Here is a 14,351-nt window from a genome sequence, read left to right on the forward strand (position 1 = left end):
TAGAAATAAACAATGAGAAATTCATAGGACATGTTCGAACAAAACCATAAAACTTTACCGAGTGACATAAAATTAGTTTTTGAATGCAAGCCTAGTGTTGAGAAGCCACAGCTGGTGTATTGAATTAAGAATATGCAGATTATGACCTGCTGAATGAGGGGGCACAAGCCACCCACAGAGGTCACCAGATAGTTCCCTCAGCATCCAAGCTTCCTCTTTGGGGAAGTAAAACCCATGGTATCATTTTGACTGAAGGCACAGTTTCAATACACCCACACAAAGGAAGCAGAGTCACAAGATTTATTACAAATCCAGAAGCAAGGGGGTGCAAAGACCCGGGGAAAGGGCAGCCCTCCCTCCCAGGTCAAGGGCAAACAGGAGATAGAGAGCAGGGTAGCAGTACCTATTACTTATAAGATGGTTGAGGCAAAAGTCACTAACTTTTCCCAGGCTTAACTCTCAGTGGTCATTTTAAAAGGTGACCCTAGAAAATCAGAGTGGGAATTTATGGTGGCCATCCTAAACTCAGGTCCTCTGTGAGCATGGTTGCCATACCGTAAAATGCCTAGGAAGCAACTCAGAAACACAAAGTTATTTTTTCAGAAAAAGAAAAGTTGTTTTCTAATCACATTAGATAGCAGTATTCTTGAATAAGAAGATCCAATTAATCTACAAATTTATTGTGACCCCAATTTAAAAAAAAGATGTATGTGTGTGTGAGAGAGAGACAGAGTGTTGAGGGGAATGTTAACTTGTAAATATTGATACTAACATGAATTATTGATACTACTATGAATAAAGGCTTAGAAATTAAAGGCGTTCATAGGGAGATAAATCAATGAAACAGAAATGGACCCAAACACTTAAAGGAATTTAGTTTACAAGGAAGGTGGCATTTTGAATGGGAGAAAAGATTATAATTGTATTATGGGAATGTGCTGTTATATATTTTATTGGTGGAACTGACCAACTGTTTAGAGGGAACACAATGCATCTCTACCTCCATTTTGTGCAATAAATGAATTCCAGAGAGTTAGAAGATATAAAGGTAAACAAATGAAACCATAAGGATTTAGAAGAAAATATGAGTAAGTTTATTTATAATCTCAGAATGGGGAGGGACTTTTAAAACTGGAAACAAATCCCAGGATCTTACAAAGGAAAATATGGATAAATTGACAACATAAAACTTTAAACTTTCTATATGCAAAAAACCAAATCAATAACATCAAGAGACAAATAATAAACAAATAAAAATATTTTCAAGGCATAAGACAGAAAGGTTCCAAAGTGTGAAAATTAAGAAAAAGCCAAATAACCCAATTGAAAATTGTGGAAAGGACATAAATTTACAAAATTTGCAATTACCAAAAAACATTTGAAAACATCTTTGACTTCACTCATAATAAAATAAACTAGAACAGTATTGTAATATCATTTTTCACCAATCATATTGGAAAAAAATTAAGTTTGATAATACCCAGTGCTGAGAAAGCTGAGAAATCAGCCCTTTCATTATACTCTTGGTAGGTGTATCAACTGATCAGTTTTTGGAGGCTAATCTGGCAATATCTAACAAAATGTTCAATGCATATAGCCTTAAATCCAGCAATTCCATTTCCAAGTTGGAATTTATACCAAGATATAATCAAAAAAAGTATGCTAAGATGTAAGTACAAGGATGTAATTATAGATTTGTGTATAAAAAACGGAAATGCTTTATATGTTCACTAATAAAAGACTAATCAAAGAAATTATAGTCCACCAAAACAATGGAATGTTAAGCAGCTATTAGGAAGAATGAGGTAGATCTTTATGTGTTGTTCTGGAAAGATCTCTGAGATAAAACACTAAGTGAAGAAAGCAAGGCCATGCATAACATGAGTGCTAGAAAAGGAATGTCTTTCATGCCCCCTCCCTCCCTCTCCTTGCCTCCCTCCCTTCCTTTTCTCCTTTTCCCAGAAGTTCATTGGTGGTCCCTATGAAAAGAAAAAACAGACAGCGTGGGAGGCCTTTGTGTTTAGACATTCACACTTTTCTAACCATATGTGCATCTTTTCCTTATTTTTACTTTTTTAAAAATGGCAGAGTAGTTATTTGGATGGTAAAAATATGAACTACTTTTGCTTTTCTTATGTTTTTCTATATAAAATACAAGACCAAAGTTTTTTTTTTTTAAAGCAAAAATGTAGCAGGGATCAATTTTTGGATAGCAATAAGAAATGAAGTATCCTCTTTATATATCAAAACACTCCACTTGTTTCTAAAGACACTTTAATAGAAAAAAAACAGAAAGAAAATATTGTGCATTGTTCATCCATCCCATGTAGAACGAGCGGACTCTGAGGACGACCCTGCTCCAAATGGTGTGATGCTGGAATGCCCTTACTCATCAACCTTCTTGTCGTAAACAAGACGTCCACAGGTGCTCACACACATACACACAGAGCATGCTCAAGCCTCCATCTTCCTCAGTGCAAACAAATCCATGTGCACTACCCAGAAATGAGCGAAATAAACAGCTGGAGAAATGTATGCAGTTTCTATTGCTCTGAAAATCTAATCTTCCTTCATGATGTACCCATCTCGGGGGTTAGAGGAAAGTAAAGATTCCTAGGAGCTCAAAGCCTTCTGTAGTTTTGAGCTCTGAGTAGTTACTGAATGAAACAATAGAAGAGAAGAGATTTTCTTGTGTCTCCCTCCGATCTCATTAAAAAATAAGAAGAATGGGAAGAGGCAAGGTGACTGTTGTCAGCTAGATAATCTAAGCAGAGAATTGTGTCACCACTTCGGTTTAAAATTAAAGTTTTCCTTGCTTTTAAAACATGCATCTCCAGTGAATCCACCCATTCATCTGGCTTCCTAGGACGAAGCTGGGTGGACAAGCTGTGGAGAAGCAGATTCCCAAAAGCCAGAAACTGAAGCTACTGGCTGTGCAGCCTCTGTTAGCCTGCCAGCCCCTTCTGGTGACCACCACTGGTCTGTCATCCAGGAAAGCCATCGGCCACACCATCCCCTCCCCAGTTCCAGCCACACAGGGAACCAGAAAAGGTCCCGGCCTCTGCCCCCTGGCCCTGACACATGGAGAATAAGCATAGAATACTTTTACTTTATGTTGTGCATTTGTACAGATCCATGAATTTCTAACACTAATCAACCCCACTACATTTGAAGCATCTAATGCATTTAAAAAAGACCAGAAAACACATAGATGGTTTAATTTAGATTTAGCTAATACGTTGCGCTGGTAATTCTAATAGAACTCTATCTGTCCTTTGGATTTTTCAAAATAGAGCAGACTCACTGAACCGGCCCCCCAGTGTCTGGGGAAGCACAGGAAGCTTGAGAGTTGCCTGGGATCTACAGAAATCCCCCACTTGACTGGGTCTGGTCCTAGTTCAGAACTGACAACACCTATGTCCCTCCCGATTCCCTTGACAGGATAGTTTGGCAGAAATCAGGCAGGAAAAAATATAATTTACAAGACCAACTGTCTGTTCTTTTGTTTTAAGTAGAAACAGCGTAAAACTGTTTCTCTCCACCATCTTTGGTAGAGAAATATAAAAACTGAATTAAATGAAAACCAGCAGTTAGGTTTTTAGTTTTAGTTTAGTTTAGTTTCCTTTCACCAGTTAATTATTTGAATGGATTTAGTGAGTTTGGTTTATTATTATTATTAGTTTCAATCTAAGTTTGTACACAGGCAAAAGCGTACGTGGCATTTTCATGTAGGCCTTCATGGCAAATGACATGCAGGCATGCAGACCAACTGTACAGGCCTCCCCTGGCAGTCCTGAGCTACCCGGACCTCTCTGAAGAGCTTCCCAGGCAGTGGGGAAAGGGAAAAATGACCTCTCCGTGGTCCTGCTGCCCTTAGGGTGTCCCAAGGATATCAAGTAGCCCAACGGAGAGGATTAAACAAAAACGTGCTGAGATCCTATCACTGAAAGTAACAAGGAAACTGTAACCGCCATCACTGACAGTGCCAAGCGTACATCAGAGTCCTCACATTTAATGCTGCTGTGGGATTAGCACCCCAAATTCGCCCCAAGCCAACATCGCTGATCTGTGCGTTTCCTACACACTGGGAACCAGGACCGAGTTAAGCGAAGTCCTTGGACACAGCCTCGACGAAGTTTGGAGCCGACATCAGGATGCCAATGGTGCAGATGATGGTGAAGATGCAGAAGGCCATGAGGCACAGACGGTCCACCACGCAGGCCGCGAACTTCCACTCGCTGCAGACGGCCTCACTCTCGTCCTGGCAGCGGAAGCGGTTGGCGATGTAGCGGACCTCCTCCAGGATCTTGGCCAGGTCCGGGTCTCCCTCGGACGGCTGCCCGCCATGCAGCAGGTGCTCGTCATGCGTGGGTGAGCAGGCCATGCGGCCGCACACAACTCCGGAGTCGGGGGTGGGGGCGCAGTGCACTCCTTCTAGACCTCGGAAGCCAATGTAGAGCAGGTTGCCATTGGTGGCCGGCGGCCCAGCCACCGCGCTCATCTCCACGCTAGCCAGGCTGCAGCGGCGCTGCTTGTGCTGGCAGGCGGGACGCACCTTGTCCTCCCCTGGCCTCTTCATGCGCAGGAACCACGCACACCAGTTCAAAAGGATGACTCTGGTCTGAGGAAACAACAGAGTGTTAGAAGCGGCCGGGAAGTGTGCATCAGGGGATCCAGATAGCAAGATGATCCTACACTACCAGTCCTACTTCTTGGATTCTGGGGGTGACAGGCCCCTTCTCCTTCCCAGGTGAGTTTACACAGGCAAGCAGTGCTAATGTTACAACTGTTGAGTCAAATGTGAGGCAAGAATAAAACCAGTGCAGAAAATTACCCAGGGAAGCAGCTGAATTCCTCTTTATGGCAGGGACACTGCCATCTCAGGAAGACAGCCACATGAGAGGAGAGGGCTGTCTTGGAAAGAGAGCCCTGAGCTGTGTGAACAGGGCAAGTCACTTTCCCTCTCTGATCCTTCCTCATCTGTAACCAGGGACTCTCATACCAAACTCCCTGTGAGGGAGCCCAGTGTGCCACAGCAAACTCACAGGCGTGGCTGAGAGATTTTAACTTTTCAAGGGCAACCTGGTGACATCTGTCAGACTCTGCATGAAGCTCTAGCTTTAAGGGGTTCAGACTGCAATATTAGATCACTCCATCCCTTGCAATGATGTCATATCATTGCAAAGCAGGTTTCTGAAGTTGTTCTAATAAAAACCAAGTGCCAAGAAAGTTAACATGGAATAGCAAATAAGGGTAGTGTGCTCGCAAGTTTTAAGAGGTTGTGCTGTGCCAAGAGGGGCTAAATTGTCAAGGCATAAATACTTAGCAAATTGTTTTGACCTACTTAATAAACAGAACTGTTCGGTATTTCTTTTGCCCTAGGAGCTCTGCGAGAAAAACCCTGAGACATTAAGGTGCTATGAGCCAAGAAAGTTTAGGAACCTCTAACCCAACTCATTAGGATGCAGTGAAGACTGAATAAGATGGTTTGCGGGAAAGTAATTTGAAAAGCCAGAGGCAGGGGTTGGCAGACTTTCTGTAAAGGACCAGACAGTAAATATTTTAGCTGTGTGGGCCATAGGGCTCTGTTGCAACTACTCAGCTCTGCTGATATGGTACAAAATCAGCCATAGACAGCATGCAAAGGAGCAGACATGCCTGTTTTTAAATAAAATTTTATTTGCAAAAGCACATGGTAGGCTGGATCTGGCCTGCAAGGCCAGTTTGCTGACCTCTAGTCTAAAGTGTTTTATAAACCTATGTTACCTGCATGCATAGAAGACGCTAGAGAGAAATCATTTTCTTGTTTTTTGCCTCTAAAGAAAAGAAGGGAGCCATTTGAGTTCTCAAGTCTGGTTTACAAAAGCATTCCTGCAAGCCTATTTAGACAAGTACATGAAAAGTGGGCCCTTTCCATGAAATCATCCAGATACTGATTTCATTTTAATTTTGGTTTATGATGGTGGGCAAATTCCATCAGCAGCATAGCAGGCATGACTCCCATCTGTAAGTACAGGCAGTAAGTTGTGAAGTTCATATCTGCAGCACTTTTTTGGTGACCACATTTATGACATTTTATCAAAGATAATTGCAGTAGACCAGCTGAGTTCCTCTCCAGTCTGGAGACAGGCAATGAAAAGAACGAGAAGGCGTAAGAGCCGTTTCACTGCAGCTATAAAGATAGCCCTTTCTTCCTAGCAGGTGGCACTCTATATCCTGCCTACATCACACGGGGAAACCTCCAGAGCCTGGAAAGGCTGTCTGCAGACGCTGGAGGATTTTCCATGATCAGTAAGGAGCAGGGACACATGGTCCCATGTGAATCCTTGGGTGAGAGTGGCCCTCCACATGTGGATCAAGAGACACGCCATCTCACTTGAGCCTTTCAGGGCTTTGTGAAGTGACTATAATTCTTCTATTTTACAGATAAAGAAGCTGAGGCTCAAAGACGTTAATAAATTGGCTCAGGGTCACATAGTGAGCAAGTCACCTAACGTGTTTAGACTTCCACAGCCTCATCCGGAAAACGGTCCACTAGGTTCCCTTTAAGCCTCCAGTGACTTTGTCCAAACCCCCACTTGGAAGGCACCTGAAAGCCTGGGCCAGAGCCCGTGGAGCACACTGGGCAGTGAGCGTGTCCAAACCCAGAGGCAGCCGTGCACATGGAGTGCTGAGCAGAAGTGCCTGATACTTCTCCTTCCCCGTGGGGGTCTGCATATCCCTTCAGCACATCTCAAGCTAAGTCTATTTTGAATTCCATGGCCTGAATCATTAGCTTTCAAGGCTAAAGAATCTCAAAAGATGAAATTATCCTCTTGGCACTTATCAAACTGTGCTCATGACCCTTCTGCTAGGTTATAGTTTTGATTCTGGCTGTGCAAATGTCACATAATGCCACTGCACCCAGCAGCATATTCTTCATAGCAACAGATCATAATAAAAGTTCCTTGGAGGCTGCTTATGTTTCAGATACACATGGAAAGAAAGAAAAATGCAGTGTGCTATATAAAATGAGAGAGAGAGAGAGAGATCCGAGCTTCACATTTCATTTGTAGCCACTGGTTGTAAGATGCTCTTGTGCTGAGAGGTGAATAATTAGCATATGCTCTTAATTAAGATTTTTCTGGAACAGTAAAGTGCTACCAGGTCATTAAAAATGGTTTTCTGTCTTCATGTCTTAATTCCCTTATCTTTACATCACTCAAAACATAAGAGAGTAGATGTGTTTATACTTTTGTATTTGCATAAATAAACACTAGAAGGAAAAAGTGGGAATTAACTAAAATGGTTATCAGTATTGGTGGTGAAAGCAGGGCGAGGGGCAGGAATGGGAGCAGGATTTCTCTATGCAAAATTGTACTTTCATTTTGACTTTTGAAACATGTAAATGTCTTACCTATTTCAAACACACAGATGGACAGACAGAAAGTGGATCAGGATTATTAGAAAGTCAGACGAGAACATAGATGAATGTGTGCAAATGTGTCCCAGCTTTTAAGCTAGGAGGTGAGGGGTTTCTCAAAACAAGCCCATGCACTGAAGAGATGTGACCTGTGTGGGAGGTGGCACCATTTTGGGGAGCTCACTCTACTGCTGATGCAAGGAGCTATGAGAGAGAGAGTCCTTATTAAATTTAAGAACTCGCCATGGAAAAGAACCCAAGGGGACACAGTAACTTTGTAAAGCCAATTTTTTTTTTTTAAAGCGGTCTTTCCTAAGTTAACTCTTAGGTAACTGTAAATTATCCCACAATGAATATTTTTTAGAAGGCCTAGGAATTCCCTGTTCCTGGAGGTTGAGGAAATGCATCTTTCATCCTGCAGCTGCGCTTAGCTTGCTGGTGAGGCCTGGACTCCCTTCTGAACTTGGATGCAAGGTTATGGGTCTCCAAAGACAGGCTCATTTTGGCATGAAAGGGTTTCTTTAGCTCCCAGTGGTCCCCAGGCCACATGCTCTGGACAGGAAGACGGGAAGGTCTGCAGGGCCCAAGTAAGAGGCAGGGCAGAGGCAGCCCTCCCCTGTTCCAGGTTTTGTTACACCACAGGGAGGTGAGGAAAGCCCAGGCCCTGCTCGGCCCTAATCGAGGTTTCCTGAGTGTCAGGTGAGGGTGGTTGTAGAGCTTCGGAACCTGGACTCTGAAGGACTCTGAAGAAATGGGTGGGCAAGCATCAGCAAACATCACAAGGCACTAGGCAGGTGTGGCCTAGACTAAGACGACACACTATTATAATCAATCATTAATTTTTCATTCATTTTCTTTTATCCCATCCCTCTTCCCCACTGGTAACTACTAAACTTAACATTATAAGTTTTGGTTAGATTACATTCCTAGGTGTACTGAATGTATATATTCTTGCATAGCTCACTCTGTGTCTTACTCTTATCATTCCTCATTCTGCTTTGAGGATCCAGCCATGTGGCTGTGTGCTCATCTCGTCCGTTGCTTTACAACAGCTGCACAGTTATCCAGAGTAGATGCAAATGTAGTTTTAAAAACACCATGCTAGCAAAATATATGAACAGTCAGTGTATGAGTCCTGCTCTGGAATGTGAGTTTGTAAGCCCAGTGCCCAGGACCCTAAAAGCATGCTCACTATCTGCCTACTATGCAGAGAGAGATGCAGCTAGGTGAGGTCATGTAAGAAATACAGCTATTTGTTTAGGAATGCTAGCTGTTTGTGGGATTTTTGAAATAGATAAATCATCTGTGGAGCCTCCTTTGGGGACGGTTGGAGGAACGCACCCACTTGGGCATCTTGCCGCCATCGGGGTCGTGGTGGTGGTACTGCAGCACAATCACTGTGACGACCACAGAGAGGCCAACGATGATCATGGTGCTGGCGAAGTACTTGGCTGCAGAGAAAGCAGATGCAGGTGAGACCCAGGGCCTCCATGGCACAAACATCACAGGGCAGGGGCAGACCCACACTGGGTGACAAAGCATGAAAGCAGGGCAGGGCTGCTTCTGGCCTGCAGTCCCCCGCCCACAGACCAGTAGGCAGAGGCCAGCACAGAGCACAGAGATCTGCCTTTCTATCCCATCCTGGTGAGTAGCCTTGCCTAGCTCACTGCACTTTCATGGACTCTGTCTGCCTCCTCCTTCACTGAGACTTAACAGGCCTCTCAGGACAGTGATAATCTTGTTCCCAAGAGAAAGCACATGGATCGTTATCAGAACTGAAAACACCTGGATTTGAGGATATGGTCACCATCATGATGACTAAGGGCCACAGATGTGCTCCAGGGGTGTAACAAGGACAAACTTGCGCATCACCTGGCTGTCTTATAAGGCCTGGACATTTAGGCTACCATTGTGGAAAATGCGTCTGGCCCCTTTTATCAAGAAACACCAGGGGGTGCTAGTTGTCCAGCCTGAGGAAGAGGTTAGCAGCAGTGACTTTTCAGGCTAAGAATATCAGCTTCAGCTCTGATGGGCAAGGAGGTATTACTCTACCTTGGCCCAGGTGAGAAGGAGCATGGAACATCTGAAAGAGTTCCCCACCCTGGGGTCCACTGGCTGCCATCTGTGAGTTTCGACAGGCTGCTCTGCCTCTCTGGGCCTCAGGTTCTTCAGCAGTACACCAGGGATGGAAATGTAGGATTCGTGCAGGAATTAGCAATTATATGGGCCAAAGGTCTAGGAGAAAGCCTGGCACAGGGAAGGTGTTCTTTAACTCGCAACTCTATTAAACCCTCAGTGTGTCTGTCTGCCCAAGGGGCCTGAGCTCTAAGCAGAAAGCATCCTGGCACAGAGGCTAAGTGTACGGCCACACACCTGGTTAAGAACACCTCCTGCTCTCCAGGCAGGCAGGAACTCACTGCTCTCCCATGGAGACAAAGAGGTACCTGCGAGGAGCTAGCAGAGGTGGATATTTGAGACTTCAAGTTCGCATCAGGGACCTCCAAGAAGGAGAAGGAAAGTGAACCAAACCATGACTGTTATGGTTTAATCGTGTCCTCCTAAAATTCATGTTGAAGCTCTAACCCCAGCACCTCAGAATGTGACTGCATTGGAGATGGGCCATTAAAGAGATTATTAAGTTAAAATAAGGTCGTCAGAGTGGGGCCTGATCTAGTCTGACTGGTGTCCTTATAAGAAGAGGAACTTTGGACACACAGAGAGACACCAGGGATGCCCAAAGAGAGGAAAGACCAAGTGAGGACACGACGAGAGGGTGTCCATCTACAAGCCAAGGAGGGAGGCCTCAGGAGAAACCAAACCTGCCAACACCTTGATCTTGGATTTCTAGCTTCCAGAACTGTGAACAAATAAATTTGTGTTCTGTAAGCCACCCAGTCTGTGGAATTTGATTATGGCAGTCCTAGCAGACTAATGCAATGACCTATGGAAGGATCCAGGGTCAATGGACACCCTGAAATCCCAACACCACAGGTCGGAGACCAACAGCATCCCATCCTTCTAGACGAAAGCTATGCATCAACCTAGGCTCTCCCAGCGGGTTCACCAGTCAAGGCAGGGCCAGCCGACTGCCCCATTAATGATGCTTTCTGCTGTCAGTCTCTATTGGCAGCATTGTGTTGGAAGGTAGAAAGAATGGGTCAGACCATCAAACTGAAAGGTAGTTCCTCACTCTCTGGATGGTAGTAAGAGAAGTATGACACCCACAAACGTTTTTCATACCAACAGTCTCTCTGGCAAAAGTATTACACATACAGGGAGTTCGACACAAAGGACCTTGGTTTCTTAGTTTGTGAAGCCTAAGGGTATCCATGTAAGACTCCCCCATTCCTACCCATCCTTAGTTAACTACACAGGACAGCCTTTAGGTAGCATGGGCCAACAGGAGCAATAACAGACTGCATTCCTGAGGCTGACCACCACCAAATGGGAGGGGGACTTCCATATTAAACCTAATATCCATTGGGAGATGTTTGCTTCCGGTCCTCACAACTGGCTTAGAGGTCTGCTCCCTAATCAGGAACAGAACCCTGCCTTCAGTGGTGAGAGTGCTGGATCCTAACCACTACACCATTGAGCACCCCTGCACATGCTCCTACTTGTTCCAATCCAGGGCGGCACATGGCAACAAGTGATGCTGTCCCCTGTTTCTGTCGTCCCTCCCTGGGCAGAACGCCATGCCTTACATCTGTCCTGGCCAAAACGTATTTGTCCTCTTCACATCTCCTCACATGCTTGAACTTTATACAGAGACATTGAGTTATCTCAGAAAACAATGGCTAAGAGTTAAAGTGTGTGTTCCTCCCATGTTAGCAAAGGATTTGTGGAAAAACAATGACAAATGAAAATAACGAATCTCTAGTGGTAAAATCTTTGGCCTCATAACAAGCATGAGGGGGAGAATTAGGGGAGGAAGGGGGCATTTCTGCACCTTGCAGCCAAACCACAAAACTGGACTCTCCATTCTCCTTACACGTGCCCAGGTGAGCAGAAGCCATGGATCACTCTGAATAGTTAAAGCAAGTCATATCCTCACAGCAGAAAATGGGGCTCTGCATTTCTCCAAAAACTGACGCTCTCCAGGGCCCCAGAGGACGCGTTTCTGCTCCGTGCCTGTGCTAGGAAGTCCTGAGCATTCTCTAAGCCTATGTCTTTCAGAGGAGCCCGACTCTTGCCTTACCTATCAAGGGCACTGAGTCAGATGTTGCAGGCATAATCTCAGCCACCAGCAGCATGAAGACAGTAAGAGACAGTAAAACTGTTATTCCTGAAACACAAACACACAGCAGCGCCTGAGACAGAACAGGTGATGGGGCCTAAAGTCCATCTAACTGGGTTCCTAACCTGAGATTCAGAGAAATAGGGAGGCATTGGGGGCGGGGGTCTGTGGCTTTCCTGAAACTGAATGCATGGTTTTCGTACATATGGGCATGGGCATTTTTCTGGGAACAGTCCATGTCATTATCAGAGTCCCTGGTGGAGACAGGTTTAGGAGCCAGACTTTTAGAACAACACAAAATGAATTATTGAACTTAGTACTAGTCTCTCTCATTTTCTTTATTATGTTAGTATTGAGAGGTAGTTTGATGTAGCAAGAAAAAGAAAACATGCAGTCCAAAGGCCTGGCATCCAGTCTTGACTCTGCTACTTACTAGCTGCATGACCTTGGATAAGTCATTTAACATGCCCGAGCCTCAGAATCAGAAGATAGTTGTTTGAGAATGATTTCTTTTTTTCGTTTCTTTTCTGTTTTTGAGGAAGACTAGCCCTGAGCTAACATCTGCCACCAATCCTCCTCTTTTTGCTGAGGAAGATCAGCCATGAGCTAACATCTGTGCCCATCTTTCTCTATTTTCTATAAGTGGGATGCCTGCCGCAGCATGGCTTGATAAGCGGTACGTAAGTCTGCACCCAGGATCCGAACCAGCGAACCCTGGGCCACTGAAGCAAGGTGTGAACTTAACTACTGTGCCACTGGTCTGGCCCTGAGAATGACTTCTTCAGGTACTAAATATCATCATTAGAAACTCTGTGAGATGTTGAGAAACTCATTTCACCATTCTAAATCTGAGTTTTCTTATCTTGCTATTGGATGATCATAAGGAATTACGCCCTGTGAGGCAATATACAAGTGCAGGTTGATACTATTTCTTGTCCACAACGATGCTGGTTCGTTGCCACCAAGGAACAGGGTGGGTGGCAGGAAGGCAGAAAGCACAGGCCCCCAGAGGAGAACTGATCCCTTCTTTGATGTTCTCATCCTCTGTGTGGAATCAGAGGATCCTATTGGCATCTCAGGAGGGCATGGCCATCCAGCAGAGCCTAAATCAGGAGCCTGTGGTGGCAGGGAGATGCCCTCAGCTGGGAGGTCAGTGTGTGAGGCACTAAGCAGTCCCTGCAATATCTCCACACCCGGAGCCCTGACGTGCCCCTCTGCTGTCCACAGTGAGCCCTAGAGAGCTGACCTCAAGGCAGGGCCCTCCAGCCATCCCAAACTCCCTCCACAGGTCCAGGCACTTACCAAGCGAGATTTTCTCTCCAGAGTCTGCAGGGAGCAAGAAGACGAGGAGGGCCAAGGCTGAGATGAGCACACAAGGGATGAGCAGGTTGAGGCCGTAGTAGAGAGTCCTGCGGCGAATGGTCACTGTGAAGGTGACGTCTGGGTATGGCTCTTTGCAGCACTCATAGAACTTCTCACTTCTCTTACCCGGGATTCCTCCATGGGAAGGGGGAGAAAAGGAGGCTGTTGTTTGAATAAAATCACCCTGTTTATTCATTTTTCTTCTTTTTTTTTTTTTGAGGAAGATTAGCCCTGAGCTCACATCTGCTGCCAATCCTCCTCTTTTTGCTGAGGAAGACTGGCCCTGAGATAACATTCGTACCCATCTTCCTCTACTTTATATGTGGGACACCTACCAAAGCATGGCTTCCCAAGCGGTGCCATGTCCACACCCAGGATCCAAACCCATGAACCCCAGGCTGCCGAAGCGGAACATGCGAACTCAACTGCTATGCCACTGGGCCAGCCCCCATTTGTTCATTTTAATGGATATAGCATGTAAACATAGCCATGGAGTTTGCTAAGTGCTAAAAAATTGAGTAATCATTGTTCGAATAAGCACTTTCTGGTTTATTATAGTTATTTAAGGGTATTTTAGTAATATTTGAACAAATTGGCAGATATTTTTTTGATGGATTGGAATTACATGTGCTATAGGCTGAATGTTTTTGTCTCTCCAAAATTCATTTTGGGGGGACATAGATGTTGAAATCCTAACACCCAAGGTGATAGTATTAGGAGGTGGGTCTTTGGGGAGGTGCTTAGGTCACAAAGGGGAGCTCTCATGAATGGGATTATTGTCCTTATAAAGGAGGCTTCAGAGTGCTGCCTAGTCCCTTCTGCCATGTGAGGACACAGCCAGAAGACAGCCATATATGAACCAGGAAGTGAGCCCTCACCAGATACCCAGCCTGCCAGCGCCTTGATCTTGGACTTTCCAGCCTCCAGAACGATGAGAAATAAATGTCTGTTGTTTATAAGCCACCCAGCCTATGGTATTCTGTTATAGCAGCCCAAATGGACTAAGACACCATGATTATAAGTAATGCATTGCAAACTTCACCCCACTATGAATGTAATTATTGTTTTTCTATTTAAAATCATCAAATATAGATAGGTTCCCACCACCTGTAATTTGCTGACCAACCTGACGTTAGGAATCAAGCAGATTCGAATGATGTAGCGATGCTTTTAATAGCACTGACTTGTGTTTAAATGTGCATAACCACAAGTTCCTCATGGAAAGCACTGAATTTTCTAATTGTTTTTTCTTTCTCATCCTATAGCTCTCAGAAAATTATGGAGAATGCTGCAAGGTTCAATAAATGCTCACACTGAAAAGCAGAGTGGAAAATCCCAGACTTTAACCTG

At 44.7% G+C, this 14,351-nt stretch overlaps 1 protein-coding gene across 1 annotated transcript in view; it reads right to left on the bottom strand.

The window, feature by feature from the left end:
• Nucleotides 1–3,605: 3,605 nt before the first annotated feature.
• Nucleotides 3,606–14,351, bottom strand: part of LOC124236000 (neuronal acetylcholine receptor subunit alpha-7) — a 105,576-nt gene continuing 94,830 nt past the window's right edge. The window contains exons 7-10 of the mRNA XM_046654603.1: nt 12,942–13,136; nt 11,601–11,687; nt 8,744–8,853; nt 3,606–4,621 (exon numbers count right to left, since the gene is read on the bottom strand). Coding sequence (XP_046510559.1) covers nt 4,103–4,621; nt 8,744–8,853; nt 11,601–11,687; nt 12,942–13,136 — 911 coding nt within the window. The 3' untranslated portion in view covers nt 3,606–4,102. The remainder of the gene's footprint in view (nt 4,622–8,743; nt 8,854–11,600; nt 11,688–12,941; nt 13,137–14,351) is intronic.

The sequence above is a fragment of the Equus quagga genome, chromosome 2 (assembly GCF_021613505.1).
Source record: "Equus quagga isolate Etosha38 chromosome 2, UCLA_HA_Equagga_1.0, whole genome shotgun sequence".
Classification (NCBI taxonomy): Eukaryota; Metazoa; Chordata; class Mammalia; order Perissodactyla; family Equidae; genus Equus; species Equus quagga.